The following is a 23468-nucleotide window of genomic DNA, read 5'->3' as shown; positions in this document are numbered from 1 at the left end:
TTTTTTTACTCATTGTTTAATCTATTGTACATTGAATGATTATACATTCTTTTCTTTTTTAACATCTTTATTGGAGTATACTTGCTTTACAATGGAATGTTAGTTTCTGCTTTATAACAAAGTGAATCAGTTTTACATATACATATGTTCCCATATCTCTTCCCTCTTGCATCTCCCTCCCTCCCACCCTCCCTATCCCACCCCTCTAGGTGGTCACACAGTACAGAGCTGATCTCTCTGTGCTATGCGGTTGCTTCCCACTAGCTAGCTATTTTACGTTTGGTAGTGTATATATGTCCATGCCACTCTCTCACTTTGTCACATCTTACCCTTTCCCCTCCCCATATCCTCAAGTCCATTCTCTAGTAGGTCTGTGTCTTTGTTCCTGTCTTGCCACTAGGTTCTTCATGACCTTTTTTTTCTTTTTTTTTTTCCCTTAGATTCCATATATATGTGTTAGCATAATGTATTTGTTTTTCTCTTTCTGACTTACTTCACTCTGTATGACAGACTCTAGCTCCATCCACCTCACTACAAATAACTCAATTTCGTTTCTCTTTATGGCTGAGTAACATTCCATTGTATATATGTGCCACATCTTTATCCATTCATCTGATGATGGACACTTAGGTTGCTTTCATGTCCTGGCTATTGTAAATAGAGCTGCAATTTCCATCCCCTCACTTTCAGTCTGTATGTGTCCCTAGGTCTGAAGTGGGTCTCTTGTAGACAGCATATATACGGGTCTTGTTTTTGTATCCATTCAGCCAGTCTGTGTCTTTTGGTGGGAGCATTTAATCCGTTTACATTTAAGGTAATTATCAATATGTATGTTCCTATTCCCATTTTCTTAAATGTTTTGGGTTTGTTATTGTAGGTGTTTTCCTTCTCTTGTGTTTCTTGCCTAGAGAAGTTCCTTTAGCATTTGTTGTAAAGCTGGTTTGGTGGTGCTGAACTCTCTCAGCGTTTGCTTGTCTGTAAAGGTTTTAATTTCTCCATCAAATCTGAATGAGATCCTTGCTGGGTAGAGTAATCTTGGTTGTAGGTTTTTCTCCTTCATCACTTTAAGTATATCCTGCCACTCCCTTCTGGCTTGCAGAGTTTCTGCTGAAAGATCAGATGTTAACCTTATGGGGATTCCCTTGTGTGTTATTTGTTGTTTTTCCCTTGCTGCTTTTAATATGTTTTCCTTATATTTAATTTTTGACAGTTTGATTAATATGTGTCTTGGCGTGTTTCTCCTTGGATTTATCCTGTATGGGACTCTCTGTGCTTCCTGGACTTGATTAACTATTTCCTTTCCCATATTAGGGAAGTTTTCAACTATAATCTCTTCAAATATTTTCTCAGTCCCTTTCTTTTTCTCTTCTTCTTCTGGGACCCCTATAATTCAAATGTTGGTGCATTTAATGTTGTCGCAGAGGTCTCTGAGACTGTCCTCAGTTCGTTTCATTCTTTTTTCTTTATTCTGCTCTGCAGTAGTTATTTCCACTATTTTGTCTTCCAGGTCACTTACCCGTTCTTCTGCCTCAGTTATTCTGCTATTGATCCCTTCTAGAGTATTTTTAATTTCATTTATTGTGTTGTTCATCATTGCTTGGTTCCTCTTTAGTTCTTCTATGCCCTTTTTAAATGTTTCTTGCATTTTGTCTATTCTATTTCCAAGATTTTGGATCATCTTTACTATCATTATTCTGAATTCTTTTTCAGGTAGACTGCTTATTTCCTCTTCATTTGTTAGGTCTGGTGTGTTTTTACCTTGCTCCTTCATCTGCTGTGTGTTTTTCTGTCTTCTCATTTTGCTTATCTTACTGTGTTTGGGGTCTCCTTTTCGCAGGCTGCAGGTTCATAGTTCCCGTTGTTTTCGGTGTCTGTCCCCAGTGGCTAAGGTTAGTTCAGTGGGGTGTGTAGGCTTCCTGGTGGAGGGGACTAGTGCCTGTGTTCTGGTGGATGAGGCTGGATCATGTCTTTCTGGTGGGCAGGTCCACGTCTGGTGGTGTGTTTTGGGGTGTCTGTGGCCTTATGATTTTAGGCAGCCTCTCTGCTAATGGATGGGGCTGTGTTCCTTTCTTGCTAGTTGTTTGGCATAGGGTGTCCAGCACTGTAGCTTGCTGGTCGTTGAGTGAAGCTGGGTCTTGGTGTTGAGATGGAGATCTCTGGGAGATTTTCGCCATTTGGTATTACGTGGAGCTGAGAGGTCTCTTGTGGACCAGTGTCCTGAAGTTGGCTCTCCCACCTCAGAGGCACAGCCCTGATGCCTGGCTGGAGCACCAAGAGCCTTTCATCCACACGGCTCAGAATTAAAGGGAGAAAACATAGAAAGAAAGAAAGAGGATAAAATAAAATAAAATAAGATAAAATAAAATAAAGTTATTAAAATAAAAAATAATTATTAAGAAAAAAAAATTTTTTAAGTAAAAAAAAAACAAAAAAAACCCAGACAGACAGAACCCTAGGACAAATGGTGAAAGCAAAGCTATACAGACAAAATCTCACCCAGAAGCATACACGTACACACTCACAAAAAGAGGAAATGGGGTAAAAATAATATATCTTGCTCCCAAAGTCCACCTCCTCAATTTGGGATGATTCATTGTCTATTCAGGTATTCCACAGATGCAGGTACATCAAGTTGTTTGTGGAGCTTTAATCCGCTGCTTCTGAGGCTGCTGGGAGAAATTTCCCCTTCTCTTCTTTGTTTGCACAACTCCTGGGGTTCAGCTTTGGATTTGGACCCGCCTCTGCGTGTAGGTTGCCTGAGGGCGTCTCTGGACTTCTTTTTAATCAAGATATTTTTATTATATAAGCTGGGCACATATGGGTATGCTAAGTTTAATTTTAATAACCTGTATTATTTTTCTCTTATAGTTTTACATGTGGCACCCATAAAAGATGAGGCTGAGAACACGGAAAGCTTCTCAGCAATCAAATCAAATCCAAACACAACGCACTGCCAGAGCAAAGAGGAAATATTCAGAGGTTGATGATAGCCTGCCTTCAGGAGGAGAAAAACCACCGAAGAATGAAACTGGCTTGTTGTCTTCAATTAAAAAATTCATTAAAGGAAGCACACCCAAAGTAATGGTTTTACCTTTTAATTATATCATTAAAAATGAAGTTTAGGTTGTTTTCTTTAAGCATGTAAAGTTGAGAAATCTAATATTGCTAGAGCCCTATTTAAGGGAATGTGTCTACATTTTGGTGTTAAGAGTATTGACATGTAAAATATTTAATGGTCGGTCAAGAAAACATTATTTATTCTACTTAACTGATCCACTTAGCCTTCTGTTTTCTCAACTTAGAATTATGGGAAGTAAAAGAAATGTTTTCTTATTCATTTACTTGAATTATTTCTTTTACTTCCATTTTTTTTTCATTTCAAAGATAAGTTAAAGTTTCTTGTTAATATTAATACATTGTCTAATTAGGGAGATGATTTATCTATCTGAATTCCAACATTTGTACAATGAAAATGTATTATTTATTGAAGAGAAAACAAAAGTTATTAAAGAAAGAATGGGGAATTCCCTGGCAGTCCAGTGGTTAGGACTTGGCACTTTCACTGCCATGGGCCCGGGTTCAATCCCTGGTCGGGGTACTAAGATCCCGCAAGCCATGTGGCGCAGCCAAAATAAAAAAAAGAAAGAAAGAATGGACACTGACCAGGAGTCATATGCTCCAGATTCATACTTCATACTCTGGACCAACTTGAATGATCTGAGGAAAGTCATTTGCCCCTCTTAGCCTCAGGAAGACAGTAAAATGGGACCAATACTAACTGCTTTGTCTGCCTCAGAGTTGTTTTCAGATTAGATGGCAAACAGGTGGAAAAGCATTTTGAGAAATTTTAATGCATTAATGATAATGTTATTATCATTCATTGTATGTAGATTTTGTTATCACTGTTGCCTACTCTTATGTTCTTTCTTGGGATTTGTATATATATGATAAATTTCTTATTATAATGTAAGTTTGTCACTTTGATAAGTAGAAAAATAAATCAATGTGACGGTTTATTCATAGTGATAGATTTTTGTCATCATAGAACTAACAGAGCCTAGTTACTGTGAACCGTTGGCCAAGATTTAGAGGTATTCTGTGTTAGAATTTTCCTTTTTGTTTTGGTGGTTTTATTTTGTTTTGTTTTTCTAATAATATAAGTAAAATTTCTTTTGTTAATTTTAAATGTAATTTTTAAAAGTTTCTTTGAGTTAATTTACATGAGCCTAGAAGTATTCTAGTATTATTTTATAACAACGATAAAATTCCTTCCAGAAACATGAATTCCTGAATCTTTAAATTCTGTATGGGTTATCATTAGCCCCTGTTGATGAAAACATCACTGTATGTCAGTTCATTCTCTGAACACTTCTAAATGTTGTAAAGTTCTTCCTCATCTTGAAGAAAATATACCTACCCTTTACTTTTTCATAGGTTCTTTTTCTTCATGTGCAAGTACAAACCCTCAGTCACTGTCCTGGCTAAATATTTCTAGTTTTCATTATATGACATATATGATATAGATCACCATCTTGGTCACCCTTTTCTGTTGTTCATGAAAGGTAACAACCAGAAGCGAACATAGGTTTTTCCTATGTCTTCTGACTTCTGTTCATATTTATTTCCGTTGATTTGGACATTCTTCTACTAATGTGGCATTATATTATATTGTATCGTATATCATGTCATGCTTTCTTTTTTCTCCTTTAGTAGTTTTAGATCTTCTTTGTTGGTCAGCAAATTTTTGCCCATGTCAATTAAAACACTCAGGGTTTTTCTATAGTAATTGTTGTCAATTATTTAACAATATGCACTACTGTCTTTCCAATAAGTGACAATGCTGGGATTTAACCCAGGTACTATTTGACTCTGATATCTGTGCTGTTTTTCCTATACCATTCTGTCTCAAAGTAGGTAGATAATACCTTTATAGCATCACCTGTCTTGTGTAAGGATTGAAAATTTTCTTGATGAAAGTAAATAAGAATTGAGTCTTTCTATGCTGCTGATTTTGTCATTTATTTATATTCTATCATCAGCTCAAAGCTTGGAGCTTATTCTTCTAGGACATTTTTTTTTCCCTAGTATTTTTTGCATGTATCATCATCCTCTGTCTTCATTCTTTCTGACTGGATGACAGACTGCTTCTCTTATTTCTACAAGTGTCCTTTTAAAATCTAAGTTAGTTAGATAACTCCCTATGCAGCCACTGGTTTCTTTGGTACCTTTCCTTTCTCTTCTTTTGGACTTTTAAAGTTATGTGGTTAGAATTGAACTTTATAGACAAGTCTTCTTGCTTTCTCTTTTGAGTTGTCTTTCTTCTAAGGTGTCTGACATTGCTCTCATGCCTGTCTTATGAGTCTGGCTTTTTGAAACTTGGTCTCTGCATATGGGCCGACTTTTTTGCTCTTCTTTACTATATGATTTCCAGTTTGAATGGCTGCTGATATTCTTGCCAGTTTACTATCACTGACCCATTTTTATTTTCCTAATAAGTTTTATCTGTATTCTAGTCCTAACTTGGCATAAATTAGCCATGAGAGTATTTAGATAATTTAAACATATGTTGTTCATCTAAGAGGTGTGTATTAGTTTACTAGGGTACGTAATAGTCTGCCATAACAAAATATCACAGATTGGGTAGCTTAAACAACAGAAATTTATTTTCTCACAGTTCTGGCAGTTTGAAATCTAAGATGAGGTGTTGCCAGGTTGGTTTTTTCTGAGGCTTCGCTCCTTGACTTCAGATGGTCACCTTCTTGCCGTGTTGTCATGTGGTTGCCACTTGGTGTATGTGTTGTCTGTTTTATAATCTCCTCTTCTTGTAAGGACACTAGTCATATTTGGATTAGGGCCCATCCTAATGATCCCACTTTAATTACTTCTTTAAAGGCCCTATCTCCAAGTATGACTACATTCTCAGGCTTTTGGAGTTAGAGCTCCAACATAGGAATTTTAGGGGACACAACTCAGACTGTAACAGAATGAATGAAATCTCTCATCTCTTTCAGATCTAGATTTTATGATTCAAGGATCTACCACTTCTCTCATTTCAGAATTATGTAATTGTCAGTAAGAGTACTCAGGAAGTGTTCATACTCAGTCTTCCTGCTTTTAGCATGATGAGATTCCTAATATATATTTGAAGTGAAAGAAGACCTCACAACTAAAATGTATTTGCTTTATACCAGTGATCTCTCTATTCCTTTCTAAATAGGTGGTTTCTAGAGTTTTCCCATAACAAAATGGTCTTTTTCTCTGTTACCTAAATACTGTTACACTGTCATAGTTAGGGTTCATCAGTTTCCTGTTACATTAAATCAGTGTTTTTAGATCTCTTAACTATGATCCACAGAAAGAAATAACATCTTATATACTACATTCATACATATGAAACAAAACTCACCCTTAACATACTTGATGTGTTCTGATTTTTCTTTTCTATTCTGTTGTTTCTTATTCTCCTTTTAAAGGTGATTTTCATGTTTTAAATTGATTTTATGATCCACTGATGGGTTGTGCTCTTTAGCGTGAAAAACATGATTAGATGAAAACTTTGTTCTCTTTAACCTTTGTATTACTAAGCTTCATAGTTATATTTGGGAATTTTCTTCCTTCCAAAGTTAAATCTCATTTGTTTGTGTAAAAGAACGTCTTTCTAGATGAGTTCTTTAACAACTAGATTAATTTACCGTTTATTTTTATTTTTAATTAACTTATTTATTTTTGGCCACGCTGGGTCTTCGTTGCTGCACAAGGACTTTCTCTAGTTGCAGTGAGCGGAGGCTACTCTTCATTGTGATGTGCAGGCTTCTTATTGCGGTGGCTTCTCTTGTTGCAGAGCACAGGCTCTAGGCGTGTGGGCTTCAGTAGTTGTGGCTCGTGGGCTCTAGAGCGCAGGCTCAGGAGTTGCGGTGCACGGGTTTAGTTGCTCCACAGCACGTGGGTTCTTCCCGGACCAGGGCTCCAACCCGTGTCCCCTGCACTGGCAGATGGATTCTTAACCACTGCACCACCAGGGAAGTCCTACCATTTATTATGGAATGAAAAAAAATTAGCTCAGGCTGACTGGTTGAATTTAATGGAGGGAAAGATAATTGGTTTTAAGATTCATTCATATTCATATTCTCTCCCTTCTTTCCTTCCCTCCCCTCCATCCCTTTGCCTACACACACACACACACACACACACACACACACACACACACACACAAACACACCCCTATGCATATATTCATCTATTTCCTTCCTTGATCTGCTGAACTGTGTGCACCTATCACCCAGATCTTAGTTTCTAAATACCATCTTCCACAAAAAGAACCAGGGTTCCTTGAAGAAATGTCTCATTCTAAGGCTTTGGTAGTAACAGATTGTAACCTCTAGAATGAAATAACCCATGAGACATAATAACTACATAGATGAATGAATGAATGAGAGGAAAGGAAAAGTTCTTCTTCCTTTCTCTTCCTCCCTGTGGCTATCTAGTCAACATTTGTTAGAGACTTTCCTTATCACATTAGATTAATTGGTATCTTGCTTGAAACTCAGAGGCTATTTATGTTTGCATCTATTTCTGAAATGTATTCTGTTCCATTGATCTGTATATCTATTTTTATACTTATATGATACTGTCTTTATTACTGCAGCTTTTATAGTGAGTCTTGAAACGAGATAGTATGTCTTCCAACTTTGTTCTAAGTTTGCTTTACTACTTTAAATCCTTTATACTTACATGTAAATTTTATTTTATTATTATTTTTTTAATTAATTTATTTATTTTTGGCTGTGTTGGGTCTTCATTGCTGCTCAAGAGCTTTCTCTAGTTGGCTGCGGGCAGGGGCTACTCTTCGTTGCAGCGCGCAGGCTTCTCACTGAGGTGGCTCTCTTGTTGCAGAGCACGGGCTCTAGGCGTGTGGGCTTCAGTAGTTGTGGCTCATGGGCTCTAGAGCGCAGGCTTAGTAGTTGTGGCGCACAGGCCTAGCTGCTCCGCGGCATGTGGGATCCTCCCAGACCAGGGCTTGAACCTGTGTCTCCTGCATTGGCAGGTGGATTCTCAACCACTGCACCACCAGGGAAGTCCCCTTGCATGTAAATTTTAGAATTAGCTTGTCTATTTCTCCAGAAAAGCCTACTGGCATTATAATAGAGATTGTATCACATATGTAGATCATTTAGTGAGACTGGACATCTTAGCAATATTGAGTCTGCCACTTCATGATCGTGATATATCTCTATGTTAATATAGGTGTTCTTAATTTTTTCCTGCCAATGTCAAGGTCTTACACACCTTTCATTAGTTTTATTCTTAGATATTTGATGTTTTACAATGCTGTTTTAAATGATGTAATACCTGAAAGTTTTTACTTTCTGTTTGTTGCTAATATATATAAATATAACTTATTTTTCTATATTGACCAGGTACTATGTGAAATTGCTAGATTCACTTAATCATTCTATTCTTTAAGATTTCATAGGGTTTTATACATACATAATCATGTACCAGATAACTATAATTTTCTTGTTCTCTTCTGATTTCTAGGCCTTTTATTTCTTTTTCTTCATTTATTGCATTGGTTAGGACCTCTAGTACATTGTTCAGTAGAAGTGGTGAGAGCAAACACTTGTTACTGATCTTAGGGGAAGAGAGTTTGTTTACATTAGGTATGATGTTAGCTAAATATTTTCCATAGTTATCTTTTATCAGTTTGAGGAAGTTCCCTTCTGTTCCTAGTTTGCTATAAGATTTTATTATGTTGTTGAGTTTTATCAAAGACTTTTCTGTATCTATTGAGGTATTCTTCAGATTTTCCTCTTTTAATGTGGAGTAGAACATAAATTTTTTTGAATGGAAAACCAAACTTGTATGGCTGGATTTGATTTGCTGCTGGGTTTTTTGTTTTTAAGGATTTTTACATGTGTTCATGAGGGTTTTGGTCTGTAGTTTTGATTTGTAATACTTTAAGATTTTGGGATCAGGATTATTCTGGTATCATAAAACAAGTCAAGAACTGTTCCTCTGCTGCTTTTTTTTTCTAAAAGAGCTTGTGTTGACTAAGTATTATCTCATCCTTAAATTATGAGTAGAATGCACTGGTGAATTCTGGAGAGGGATTTCTGGAATGTGACTGGGATTTCTTTATGGAATAGTTTTTATTATAAATTTGATTTCTTTAATATATATGGGGTTGTTTAGCTTTTCTATTTCTTCAGTTTTGGTCATGTGTTTTCCAAGGAATTTGTCTATTCATCAAAGTTGTCAAATTATTAGGTGTAAAGTCTTTGCAGTATTTCTGCATTAACCTAATAATGTCTGCAGCATCTCTAATGATATGTTCCTCTTTTCACTCCTGATGTGAATAATTTATGATTTATCTTTGTTTTGATCCATCTTGCTCCTAGAGCTTTATCAGTTTCATTACTTTTTCAAAGAACCAACATCTGTCTTTGTTCATTTTCTCTTTTCTTTCCAGTGTCTGTTTAATTGATTTCTACTTTTTATTTTTAAAATTTTCTTCTACTTTCTATCTGGTTTACTTCTACTTTTCTAACTCATAGAAGTGGGAGCTTAGAATAGGAATTAGTAAACTTCTCCTGTGAATATTTCAGATAAGTGATATTTAAGGCTTTGCAGACTATATTGTCTGTAATTGCAGTTACTACTCAACTCTTCCATTGTAGACAATACATAAATGAATGAGCATGACTTTGTATACTGATATTTGATTTTCATCATAATTTTCATGAGTCATAAAATATTATCGTTCTTTTCATCCCCCCCCCCAACCATTTAAAAATATAAAAACTACTCTTGGTTTGCTGGCCATACAAAAGCAATGTGCTGGACTTGGCGTTTGGACTGTAGTTTGCCAGCCCCTTGCTTAGGTCATTAATACTACAGTTTAATTTTTTTCTAATTCAAGTATTTAAAGCTATGATTTTCAAAGTACCACATTCCCACACATTCTGATTTTATATGTATGTGTGTGTGTGTTGTGTGTGTGTGTGTGTGTCTGTATATATATATATATATATATTTTTTTTTTTTTTTTTTTTTGGGCCGTGTCATGCAGTGGATCTTAGTTCCCTGACCAGGGTTCAAACCCGAGCCCCCTGCATTGGGAACACGGAATCCTAACCACTGGACCGCCAGGGAAGTCCTCTGACTATATTTTTATTAACCTTATTTGTGATTTATTCTTTGACCCATAGATTATGTAGAAATGTGTTATTTAATTTCCAGATCAGATATTTGGGCATTTCTTAGATATCTTCTAATTGTTTATTTCTAATCTAATATTATTGTTATCCAAGAATATACTCTGTATGATTTCATTTCTTTGGTGTCTTGATATTTTGTAGCATATAGACTATTTTGGTGAATGTCTTATGTATTTTAAAAAATATACATATTCTGGAATTGGTTAGTGCAGTTCTATAAATATCACGTCAAGTTAGTTGATAATATTCCAGTTTTCTGTGTCTTATTTTAAATCTCCAACTCTTAATTGTGAATTTGTCTACCTTGTCTTTCAGTTCTGTCAGTTTTGCTACATGTGTTTCAAAGCTCTGTTGTTAGGTGCATACACATTTATGATTGTTGGGTGTAAATTGTTCTTGTTACCACTGTGAAATGTCCCTCATTATCTCTAGTAATATTATTTGCCTTGAGGTTTACTTGGCCTAATATTAATAAAGCCACACAGTTTTCTTGCTTACCATTTGCATGATACACCTTTTTCCACCCTGTGTATTTATATTTAAATTGGCATGGTTAGTCTATTTACATTTAATGTAGTTATTAATATGGTTGAGTTTAAAGTCTCCCATCTTGATATTTATTCTATATTTATCCCATTTGTTATTTGTTACTCTGTTCTTGTCCTGCCTTCTTTTTGATGAACTAGTTATCTTTTAGAATTCCACTTTTCTCCTCTGTTGACTTTTTAAAAATTAACTTTATGGGGTATAATGAAACACAATAAGACACTGATTTAAAGTATGTTTTCATGAATTTTAACAGAATTATACACCCATTACCAAAAAGTACCCTTGGAGTTTTTGCAGACAGTCTCACAGCATCACCCTAAACAACCATTGATCTGCTTTCTATCATTACAGATTGTATAAATCTTTTCTAGAGTGACCTATGAATATAACATGTCTTGCTTCCTTCACTCAACATAAAGTTTTTGGATTCATCTATGTTACTGCACGTATCCGTAATTTATCCCCTCCCTCTTCTGTACCCCAAGTAGTATTCTATTGTATGAACATACCACATGTCATAATTTGTTATCCACTTGGATTATTTCTGGTTTTTGGCTATCATGAATGAAGTTGCTATGAATATTTCTGTCTTGAATCCATGTGTGGGCATATATTTAGGTTAAACGTGGGTAAATAACTAAGATTGGCATCACTGGATTGTATGATATATGTGTGTTTTTTTATGGTAGCTTTATTGAGATACAACTCACATACCATAAAACTCACCCATTTAAGGTACAAATTCAGTTGCTTTTAGTATATGCACAAAGTTACGCAGACATTACCACAGTCAATGTTAGACCACTTTTATCATTCCCCAAAGAAACTCTGGGCCCTTTGGCTATCACTTGTCAGCTCCACCTTCCAGCTCAAATTTTTTTCCCATTTGTTGGGGGTGACTTTTAATATTTTCTCTTGTGATTTCATTAGTAGTCCCTCTTGAGTAAGTGGTTCTTAAACTTTTTGAACTTCGGATCCTTTACCTTCTTATAAATGATTGGAAACCCTAAAGAACATTTGTTTATGTGGGTTATATCTGTCAATATATCTCATTAGATGTTAAAACTGAGGAATTTTGAAAATATCAAAATTATAATTTTAAACCCATTACATGTTGATACAAATAATATTTTAACTTTTCTAAAGACAAAAAGGAAATTAGTGGGAAACATGACATTACAGTTTTTTGTTTGTTTGTTTTTTGTTTTTTTTTTTATGGCTGTGTTGGGTCTTTGTTTCTGTGCGAGGGCTTTCTCTAGTTGCGGCAAGTGGGGGCCACTCTTCATCGCGGTGCGCGGGCCTCTCGTTATCGCAGCCTCTCTTGTTGCGGAGCACAGGCTCCAGACGCGCAGGCTCAGTAATTGTGGCTCACGGGCCCAGCTGCTCCGTGACATGTGGGATCCTCCCAGACCAGGGCTCGAACCCGTGTCCCCTGCATTGGCAGGCAGATTCTCAACCACTGCGCCACCAGGGAAGCCCGACATTACAGTTTTATAAACCTCTTTAATCGAAACTTCATAGAAGGTAGTTTGTTGTCATTGAAGCATATAAAGAAAATCATACATGTATTTAGAAAAGGGAAGAGTATTTTAATATTCTTTGTAGATAATTGCAGATATTATACCAAAACTTGACAAACTGTGTAGTATCTTAAGTTCTTGTTCCAAGATTGAATTTGAGAGCGCTACAATGATCTTTTCATTGGTCTGTCTTACGCTTGGAATGAATCTTTTACCTATATATGATTTTGTAACATCATGCACTGGTTATTTGGAAAATATTGGTTCACTGAATTATGTAGATCTTCCACATATGTGCCCACATTGACATAGTTCATTATTTAATATTTAAAAATCACATTTCTGAACAACCCCACTGATCTCAACAGAACAATCTTTAAGTACTGGAAAGCTGTCAGTCTCATGGTGCTTTGTCCAAGTTTTCTAAAATCTCAGTTTTTGCTTGAATGCTCAAATTTTATTGTTGGCAGCAAAAAGTATCAGTTTTTCTTGAAGTGACAGACTTGCTTTGTTCACTTTTCAGAAAATAATCTACTTCAATAAAGATAGTTTTCGATCAGAAAAAGTGGTAATTCAGCTTACAGCTCAGTCATGCAAATGCTTTTTCTCGACAGTTGTGGAAACACAGTTTGCAGCAGAAACGCTTTGTGTGTACTTCCCATCTTGTCATATAGAATTTAACACATATTTAAGGGTTGAGATTTAATTAATTTTACAGCTTCATCAAGGACCTTCCTAAGTAGAGCTGGCTTTTTTTCCCCCATGCAAGTGCATGGCAGTGAAAAATAAAATAACTATTGGGTGTCAGTGCCTTGATTTGTGCTAAGGTGGCAGTAGTTATGAACCATTTTTTTTGTACAGTCATCGCATATTTTGGCACAAGTTATTCTAGGATAAATTGAGATGTAAAAAAATAATTCACCACTTGTGTTTGTTACTATGCATTCACAGTAAAGAAGATTTTTGATGATTAGTTGATACTAGTATCAGACAAGTACAGTCAAAACAGAAAGTCCAACCACATTAGTAAGGCTAAAGTACAATTCAACATACCAGATTTTAACTCATTTTCTGTATTTACAGTTAAGTCTTTAATTCAGTGATTTACTTTATCATTAGAAAGCGGAAGTGCCTGTTTCTTTTATTGACTTTTTTTTTTAAACATACACACACTCATCTGGAAGGTAAGACCTTCCAGATTCATAATTTATATATGTATTTATTTATGGCTGTGTTGGGTCTTTGTTGCTGCGCGCGGGTTCTCTCTAGTTGTGGCGAGTGGGGGCTACTCTTTGTTGCAGCACAGGGTCTTCTCATTGCGGTGGCTTCTCTTGTTACGGAGCACGGGCTCTAGGCACGTGGGCTTCAGTAGTTGTGGCATGTGGGCTCAGTAGTTGTGGCTCATGGGCTCTAGAGCACAGGCTCAGTAGTTATGGCGCACAGGCTTAGTTGTTCCACAGCACGTGGGATCTTCCCAGACCAGGTCTTGAACCTGTGTCCCCTGCATTGGCAGGCGGATTCTTAATCACTGCACCACCAGGGAAGTCCCTCTTTTATCAACTTTTATTGAGCAGGCTTCAGCACAAACTACTGTGCAAGAGTTTATAAGTCTCTCATAAGTTATGTACACTTCTTTGACCAATGCAATATGATAACTTTTTAAGATATCTCATTGGGTTTTGTAATTTAAGTTTGAAAAGCTATAACTTTTTGGCTTTTAAAGATCTCATCATGTGTACATTTAAAATATTGAGTTTCTTTTTTTAAAACGGAATGATTGTTCTCAAATGCACCTGAATTGGCACCATAATTCTATTTGAATATGTTCTATTGCATAAGACAACTTAATTTTACAGCCAAAGGGACATTAGTTTTATCATATTTTCATTTGTGATTTACAGTTTCGTTCAGTTTCCTTGGAGTACATTCCCCCCTTTCATGAGTTAGAGAATTCTATGTCGGTTTCTTTTCATCACTTGCAGTAATGGATTGAATTCACAAGTCGCCCAGCTCCCTTTTTCAATCCAACAATCCATTTTTAGTTATAAATTATAAATTTTCTTTTATTTAAAAAGTTACTAAATTCGAAAATAACTGTTTTAGGTGAAATTTTTTTTTTTTAAACGTGAAAGCCTTTTTTTAAATAATTAATTAATTAATTAATTTATGGCTGTGTTGTGTCTTCGTTTCTGTGCAAGGGCGTTCTCCAGTTGTGGCAAGCGGGGGCCACTCTTCATCGCGGTGCGTGGGTCTCTCACTATCGCGGCCTCTCTTATTGTGGAGCACAGGCTCCAGACACGCAGGCTCAGTAATTGTGGCTCACGGGCCCAGTTGCTCCGCGGCATTTGGGATCTTCCCAGACCAGGGCTCGAACCCGTGTCCCCTGCATCGGCAGGCAGATTCTCAACCACTGCGCCACCAGGGAAGCCCTTAGGTGAAATTTTAAAAACCAAATTTAATAATATTGCAGAGCAAAACAAGAGTACTCTTACTATGTTCCGTATATACATAGAGAGAGAGAAAAAAAAATAAAACTTTGAGATTTCAGAATAATTTATTGGATCATAATGAGACTACAGAGATTATAGCAGGTATTAGTGTTGCAGACAGTAAAGGCACAGTAGAAATATTGAACACAAAGATCTTTTGCATTTACTCATAGATTTGCCTTAGTGGTATTCATTCCTTATTGCAGATTTAGGATCCCATCTGGTATTATTTATTTTATGCCTAAAGAACTTCATTTGTTATTTCTTGTGGAGATCAGCTGGAAATGAATTCTGTCAGCTTTTCTGTCTCAGAATGTTTTTAAAGTGAACAGTTTTAAAAATTTATATATTGACTATCTCTTGCCAATTTTTCTTACAGTTTATATATTCTGAGCCTGTAGCCATTACCTACTACCTTTTAATCTTCATTTATCTTACACAGGTTCTACATGTGTTCTTTATGTTTAATGCTTATCCTCAGTCCTCTAGTTATGGTCTGTAGTCATTTTTGTTTTCGAAAGCTCATTTTCTGGTAGATGCCACACGAAGCATTCATGGGCACTATTATCTGAGTTCTGTGCTTAAAAATCAGTTTTACTGAATATGAAATCCTTGTCTCACAGTTTCTCTTCTTGATTTTTTAAAATGTTATTCCATTTTCTTCCAGCATAAAAAGCATTGCTTTCAAAGTTTGATGGTACTTTAATTTTCCCTGTGTAGATAAATGGATTTTGCCTTGTTCTCCAAAGGATTTTTTTTCTTTAAATTCTGTGAAGTTTAGGATCTTGGTAGTTGTTTTTCTGGGTTGATAGTTTTAGTTAAACAGTATACTCTGGGAATTTCCTGGTGGTCCAGTGGTTAGGACTCCAAACTTTCACTGCCGAGGGCCCAGGTTCAGTTTCTTGTTGGGGAACTAAGATTGCACAAGCTGCGCAGTGGTTGCAGCCAAAAAAAAAAAAAAACTAGTGTACTCTTTCAGTATGTAATTTCAGATATTTTATTTGAGGAAAACTTTCTGATATGCTCTTGTTTTGGCTTCCGTCTCAGGGCCTACTGTTTTCTGTCTGTTGGATCTTCTTTGTCCATATTCAGTGCTTGTCACATTTTGATGTCTTAAAATCCAGCCCCCCTCCCCCATTTTACCTTCTCTTTCTCTTAAAGGCATAATCTATTCTATTTACTCACTTTTATGTCTGTTCTAGTTTAGTCTTTATTTCGAAATATTTTTCTCTTCCTTCTAATTATTTTGTTCTGTTACTGAGTTTTTTCTAACTCTGATGTATGTGTCATATCACTTTCTTAACTTTTTTTGTCTTTTTTGAAATAAAGGTATAATTTTTGTCTGTTCTCTTGTGCTTTTTTTTTTTTTTTTTTTTTTTTTGGCCATGCTGCGCGGCATGTGGGACCTTAGTTCCCTGATCGAATCCACACCCCCTGCAGTGGAAGTGCAGAGTCTTAACCACTGGACCACCAGGAGAGTCCCTCTTATTTCATCTGCTGTCATTAAATTGGCCTGCCATGCTTTCAGTTGAATATCTACCTGTTAGCTATTTGGGGCTTCTCCTGTTCTCAGATGTGTCACATGCCATGTTGCATTCCTTTGCTTTCGTTTGCACTGGTACAGATGTTTTGGCTGTTGGTTTGTTCTCATCTGCTTGCAGTTTGGGGGAGAAACCTTGTTTCCTGCTTTTGTTGTAAATTGGCTTTTGGGGTTTTGTTGTCTCTTTAGTTCTCTGTATTTTTCCTTTGGGATTCAGAGATTTAAGAATACCACCTTCCCAAGATTTTCCCTTTAAAAGCCTATCTTAGAGACAACTTTTAAAAATACAAACTCCAGACAAGACATTGTAGGGTTATTAAATTTTAAAAAATAACCTGTACAGTAATGTAGAAATCTTGTTTTTCCTAGTTCCTCTTCTAAAAATCATATTATATCCAAAAATGTCCCCAAATTATATACTTGAATGTTTAAGGAAGAGTAGGATTTGGTGACACGTTTCACAATTGGAGCATCATCAGACATTTGAATGCATTATTCTGAAGGATAGAATTTTACTGTCAATGACTGCAGACCTTTAATCCTGATCTTAACAGCTTCCTCTTTCTCTTTAGAGACGTAAGCTCAAGTATTTGAATATATTCTCAATTGACCACAGTATAACCTTTTCTGTTATACGTGGTACCTCCATATTATCAGTTAGCTTATATACTATTGGTAAATAGGGAAGTAGTTTCAGTATAACATGGGTGGGTTTTGGTTTATACATGATTTTTTCTAAACTGGACAAGGGGATCCTGAATAATGGGGGTAGAATTTTATACTGCACACAGAGTTTTTAATTAAAAGTGGTAAGCTGTGTCAGGGGTTCCGTCTCAGAGAGGTACACCCTGGTCTAGCAGGGACTCTTCTTTTCATATGGCAGTTTGCATTTCCTTTTGTGTCCATTTTAGCAGTCTTCCTGGCTTAAAGCTCCACTTCTCAGCTCCCATAAACCCTTGTTTCTACTTCTTTGTTTTTAATACCTTTTATTAAGCTCTGAGGAAGCATTTCAGCTGCTCTTAGCTGCTTAACTGGGGTGTGCAAGTTATTTCTGGAGGTCCCAATCATTGGTTTTCTTAGTGCTGTGGTTACAGAGTTACAGGGGCATTGGCTGATCTGCCCCAATGTACCCCTCTCTACCCTTCTGGACCCATTTTTTTCCCCATAAGCCTTGTTATTTTTAGGGTTGCAGAGTGCAAAGTTTCCAGGAATGTATGTATGTATTTACATTATACCAGATGTACTAAGAGACTTCAAGAAAATGCTGGAGCTTAGTGTAGTGAGGCTTTACAGCATTGTTTCTGTTCTTGAAGGACTTTAGAAAAAGAGCCCCTATAATTCTCCTGTAATAAAGATCCAGTGTTTGGGATTTGAGCCTTCCTATTCATCATTTTTAAATGCAGGGGAATAATAAACAGTAAAAATTTGAGGAATTATGTTGTGGATCACTGAGGGTTTATTTTGTGCTAATGAGATTGTTTTGATGAACCTACCTAAAATTAGAGAAACTGGTGAGTAAAAGTAAAATTCTGTATTGGATGATACTTACAGTATTATCTTTTTTCTATTTTGATCCTGGTAGGGAATTGTAATTTTGGCCATTTACAATACCAAGGTTTGTTTCAGAAATAATAATATTCAACTTACAGAAAATGCATAGTAGTATACTGTATTATTATTTGTTGTGGAAAAATCTAATCCTTATCAAAAGATTTCAGGTACTTTCACTAAAACAGCAAGGAATTATAGGCCAGTATTACAGTAATGGAAGAAGATTACTCATGTGATGGATGAAAAAATTGTACTCTAGAAAAATTGTACAGATGAGGAAGATGGATGTATAAATGGAGAAAAATCAGGTTATTGCATGGAGTATAACATTTTAGTTAAGTCCTGATAAACCCATTGTAAGTTGAAAATGTTGTAAGCTGAAAATGCACTTAAGACACTTAACCTACTGGATGGACATCATAGCTTAGCCCAACCTACCTTAAACATGCTCAGAACACTTATATTAGCTTACAGTTGGGCAAAATCACAAGTGTTGAATATCTTATGTAATTGATTGAATACTGAAAGCGAAAAACAATAGTTGCATGGATACAGAATGGTTATGTGTGTCAGTTATTTGTGGCTCACTGTGGCTCTCTGCTGCCGCTGCCCAGCATCACAAGAGAGTGTAGTACCTGCAAATGGCTAGCCCGAGAAAAGACCAAAATTCAAAATTCTAAGTACAGTTTCTACTGAATACGTATTGCTTTCACATCACTGTAAAGTCAAAAAATCTTTAAGTCAAACTATCATAAGTCTATATTGCAAAAATAGTGTAAACTGGTCATGTGGATTTGCCCCATATAAGGAAATGAATAGAGAGCTTTGTTAAGGAGTAGACTCCTTAGTGTTGATTTGGACATTTTGAGAATTGACGTTAGGTGTGTGGCAGTGGCAGGCCCTATTAATTTTGTGTCATTTTTGGTACTATGTGATAATGCCAGCAAATTCCAGTGGGGTTTGCTCAAGGAAATGACCCCTGTTCTTTTGAGTAATTCTAAAAGTAAGGAAAATTGCTGGAAACTTAGACCACATTGTGAGATTCAGTATTTCAGTAGCATGAAAATTTAATGGACCCTGAGGAAAGAATCTGAATTGTGAGGATGCTGTAATTATATTTGTGTATTGTAATAACGTTAATAAATACTCTTACGACTCTGTCAGATTTTTTCTGTGTTTTCTTCTACTGTTAGGTATTAATTCTGTTTGTTTCTCCTGGATATGAAAAAAGAGGAGAAAGCATATTACAACATATTTTATCTTTAAAAATCTGAGCATAGTTGACATACAGCATTATATTAGTTTCAGGTATACAGCATGATTCAATTTGTTTTTTGGTTGCGCCACACGGTATGTGGAACCTTAGCTCCCCGACCGGGGATCGAACCTGCGCCCCTGCAGTGGAAATGCGGAGTCTTAACCACTGGACCGCCGGGGAAGTCTGATTCAGTATTTTTATATATTGCAAAATGGTTACCACAATAAGTCAAGTTAAAATCTGTCAGCATACGTAGTTACAGAATTTTTTCTCTGATAACTTTTAAGATTTACTCTCACAGCAATTTTCATATATGCAATACAGTATTATTAACTATAGTCACCATGCTGTACGTTATATCACTGCAACTTAGTTATTTTATAACCTTTTGTACCTTTTGACGCCTATCACCCATTTCACTCATCCCCACCTCCCTGCCTCTGGCAACCACCAGTCTGTTCTCTGTATCTGTGAACTTTGTGTTTTTGTTTTTTGTTTGTTTTTGTTTTTTAATTCCACATGTAAGTGAGATCATACGGTATTTGTCTTTCTCTGTCTGACTTTTTTCACTTAGTGTAATGCCCTTTAGGTTCATCCATGTTGTTGCAAGTGGCAAGAGTTGATTCTTTTTTATGGCTGAATAATATTCCATTGTTTATGTATGTATGTATACGTGTGTGTTATATGCATATATATATATTCACTGCATTATTTACAGTAGCCAAGATATGGAAACAACCATATCTAACTGTCCATCAATTGATAATGGATAAAATTGGCTATTGTAAATAATGCAGTGAACATGGGGGTGCATGTCATATTTTATCATTTTAAAAGTGTAACCTGTAGGGAATTCCCGGGCGGTTCAGTGGTTAGGACTCGGTGCTTTCACTGCCATGGGCCCAGGTTCAGTCCCTGGTCGGGGAACTAAGATCTCACAAGCTGCGTGGTGTGGCAAAAAAAAAAAAGGGTAACCTGTAAAGCAGAATGACTGTTCAATGCATGTTTTTCCCTCTTATATCTTAAGGAAGAGAGAGAAAATCCTTCAAAACGGAGTAGAATTGAACGTGATATAGATAATAATTTGATCACATCAACACCAAGAGCAGGAGAAAAGCCTAACAAACAGATATCTCGAGTAAGACGGAAAAGTCAAGTAAATGGAGGTTTGTTAATGTTTACGTTTTGCTTTATTAGGTGTAAGCAGAGTTCTCACTTGACATGTTTGTTCTGTTTTTAAAAATCTACTTTGAGCAATTTCTGCCTTATTTTTGTAATCTCCTTTGTATTAAATATTAGTGGCATGAAGTAAATAAAAATTTACCTTCCTAATGTAAATCTACTTTCATGAATTAAAGTGACAATTAAAGGCAGAGCAACTAGCTTTATACTGTTTAGCATGAAAATGTATATGAAACTCATTTCTTAAAGCAGTAATAATTGTGACTTAATTTATTTGAAACATGTACAAAGAATTTGTTTCTGGATTATGGAATTTCAGAGCTATAGGGGGGGCTTGGAGCTCTCAGGTCCACAGTTCTCAACTAGGGGTGTTTCTGTCCCCTAGCGGACGCTTTTCAGTGTCTGGAGACCTTTTTGGTTTGTCACAACCTGTGGAGGGATTGCTACTTGCATTTGGCAGGTGAAGGTCCGGGGCACTGCTAAACATCCTACAATGCACAGGACATCCTCCCATAACAAAGAATTATCCAGCCCAAAAGCCAATAGTGTTGCGGTTTATAAATCCCGTTCTAGATCAGTACCTTATTGTATTGCTGACAAGCTCCTCAAAGTCAAAAAGGAGAAAAAAAAGATGGACAAGCAGAGAAACCTATACAGAATAGCACTTTAGAGCATGGAGTGCTACCTTTTAACCAATACTATTTTAAACACAGCAGTGATAATAATTCCCTGCCTCTTTCCTCTTAATGCAGTGATGTATCTCCATTGTTAGAATTGACCATAAGGGAGAAAAGGGATAAACAAGTTAAAAGAGCTCTAACAAGGAAGGAAAGAAATGTGCTAAAGTTGTGGAGGGTCAAGGATGATTTATTAAGACATTTGTATTTTATATTTTCCCAAAACCCATTAAATTTTTTTTATTTATAAGAAACTTAAAAAAAAAAACTGGTTATTCTTCCTAACTACTCTGAAATGGTGCCTCAATATCCATAAGTAGTTTTTGACACTGCTGTATATATAGTCTTCTGCTTCAGTAGAACTAGTTGCCTCTATTAATTTAGCTGTTACTCATTAGAAATAGATTGGGAGGTAAGTTTTGTGAAGTAGGCAGCATCCCAAAATGTAACTAAACAAAGACAAAATCTTGCATTTGTGTTTTTCATATTGTAACTTGCTTGCTTTACTTACAAAGACTTTATTTCATTTTCTGTTACACTGTGTTGATTTGAAGACTTTCAGTCTGTGTAATTCCAGATATAAATCTACTTTGTAAAAACTCAGTAAATTTTAGCATTTATAAACCATTATAAATAAATTTGTTATAAAGATCATTTGATTTACAAGTGATTTACCTCAGGATTTCTTGAAATAATAAGCTTTCTAACATTAATGTTCATCAGTTTTCCTTATGTATTCTGAGGGAAAAAGTTATTTTTATAATGAATGGTTTAGAACACATTTATGAAAGTCATGTTTTCTAGATTGCAACTATTTTTGTTGTTTCTTTCTTAGAAGCTGGTAGTTACGAAATGACAAATCAACATGTAAAACAAAATGGAAAATTAGAAGATAATCCTTCCTCTGGCAGTCCTCCAAGGACTACATTGTTGGGGACCATATTTTCTCCTGTCTTCAACTTTTTTTCACCAGCAAATAAAAATGGTAAATATAAGTCATTAACCATAATTTGGGTTTAAAAGAGTAATTGTTTTCCTGCCTTTTTAAAAGATCTGTTTGATTTTTTTGGCATATTTTTGTTAGCATCTTATGTTTGTTTTCAGCCTCATTAAAAATACACAGCCCTTTTATTTTTTTAAAGAATATATTTTCTTTCTTTTAAATTTATTTACTTTATTTATTTATGGCTGCAACGTGTCTTAGTTGCGGCACACGGGATCTTTTGTTGCGGTGTGTGGGCTCCTCATTGCGGCACATGGGCTTCTCTCCAGTTGTGGCATGTGGGCTCTGTAGTTGTAGCACACGGGCTTAGTTGCCTCGCAGCAGGTGGGGTCTTAGTTCCCCGACCAGAGATTGAACCCAAGTCCCCTGCATTGGAAGGTGGATTCTTAACCACTGGACCACCAGGGAAGTCCCAAAAATACACAGCTTCTAAAAGGCTTTTTTTTTTTTTTTAAGTGACTGCAATAAATGTAGGTTATGTTTAATTAACTATCTGAAAAGCTAGATGATAAACTTTGGGCTGGAGGGAAAGTATTATTTTTTCTGTGTTGGGATGATTTCTGCATCTTTAGAGTGTGTACAGGAGAGAATTGAGAAGCATTTTCAATATTCTAGATCAGTAAAGTAGAATTTATTGAATATTTTGAGTGAGTTGAAACCAGATTTTTTTTTTGTAATACAATTTATTTTTATTATCATTTGCTTGTTTTTTTCCCCCTGTAGGGAATCTTCAGTTTAGACAAATAGTAAAACTACCCTAATTCACATGAATTGAAGGTTCCCGTTGTATGCCTTTGCAAAAAAATAAAAAATGGCCTCTTTCTCAACATATTTTTTTAAAATTAGCTGGTGTCCTATTTTTTCTGATAAGTAATGTCTAATTTCATACATGATAATTTAGTCTGTAGATTATTGGAGGGTAAGAGGTCATGTCTTTATTTTTGCATCTGCCATGTTGTTTGATACAGTATTGGGCACATAGGAAATAGCCATTAAATACCTGTTGCCTGATGTCTGGATGATAAAGCAATTTTTAAAAGGCAGAATGGTGCACTGTAAAATCAAGATGATGTAGGGGCAGAAATAATGTATATTAGCACATTAAAGGACTGTGAAGTCCTAGAATAGAAACAAAAAACTACCTTTAACTTTGTTTAACCCAGTATTCCCTAGACATATCTGACCAAGTACTCTTCTATGGAACATCTGTTAACATCTTAACATCTTTTAGAACTAGTGCCTCCTCTTTGGAAATGCTGGTGTAGTGGGAAAAGAACAGGCTTTGGAGTTAGATAAACTTGTTTTAAATTTGTTCCCAGCTGCCACTGTTTACTTATGTTACGCTGGACCAGTTCTTTAAACTCTTGAGCCTCTTAATCCATGAGAAAGGGTAATTATACGTAAACGTGAGGAGTGAAGATTCCAGTTCACTCAACAAATATTGAGCATCTACTATGTTCCAGCCATTGTGATAAGTATAAT

At 35.9% G+C, this 23468-nt stretch overlaps 1 protein-coding gene across 1 annotated transcript in view; it reads left to right on the top strand.

The window, feature by feature from the left end:
* The window catches only part of CTDSPL2 (CTD small phosphatase like 2), a 75043-nt gene that overhangs the window by 19137 nt on the left and 32438 nt on the right, over window positions 1–23468 (top strand). Inside the window, exons 2-4 of the mRNA XM_028162303.2 lie at window positions 2869–3078; window positions 20152–20290; window positions 21819–21968. Coding sequence (XP_028018104.1) covers window positions 2893–3078; window positions 20152–20290; window positions 21819–21968 — 475 coding nt within the window. The 5' untranslated portion in view covers window positions 2869–2892. The remainder of the gene's footprint in view (window positions 1–2868; window positions 3079–20151; window positions 20291–21818; window positions 21969–23468) is intronic.

This window comes from Balaenoptera acutorostrata, chromosome 3, assembly GCF_949987535.1.
Source record: "Balaenoptera acutorostrata chromosome 3, mBalAcu1.1, whole genome shotgun sequence".
NCBI lineage: Eukaryota > Metazoa > Chordata > Mammalia > Artiodactyla > Balaenopteridae > Balaenoptera > Balaenoptera acutorostrata.
This window is presented reverse-complemented; position numbering and strand designations above follow the sequence as displayed.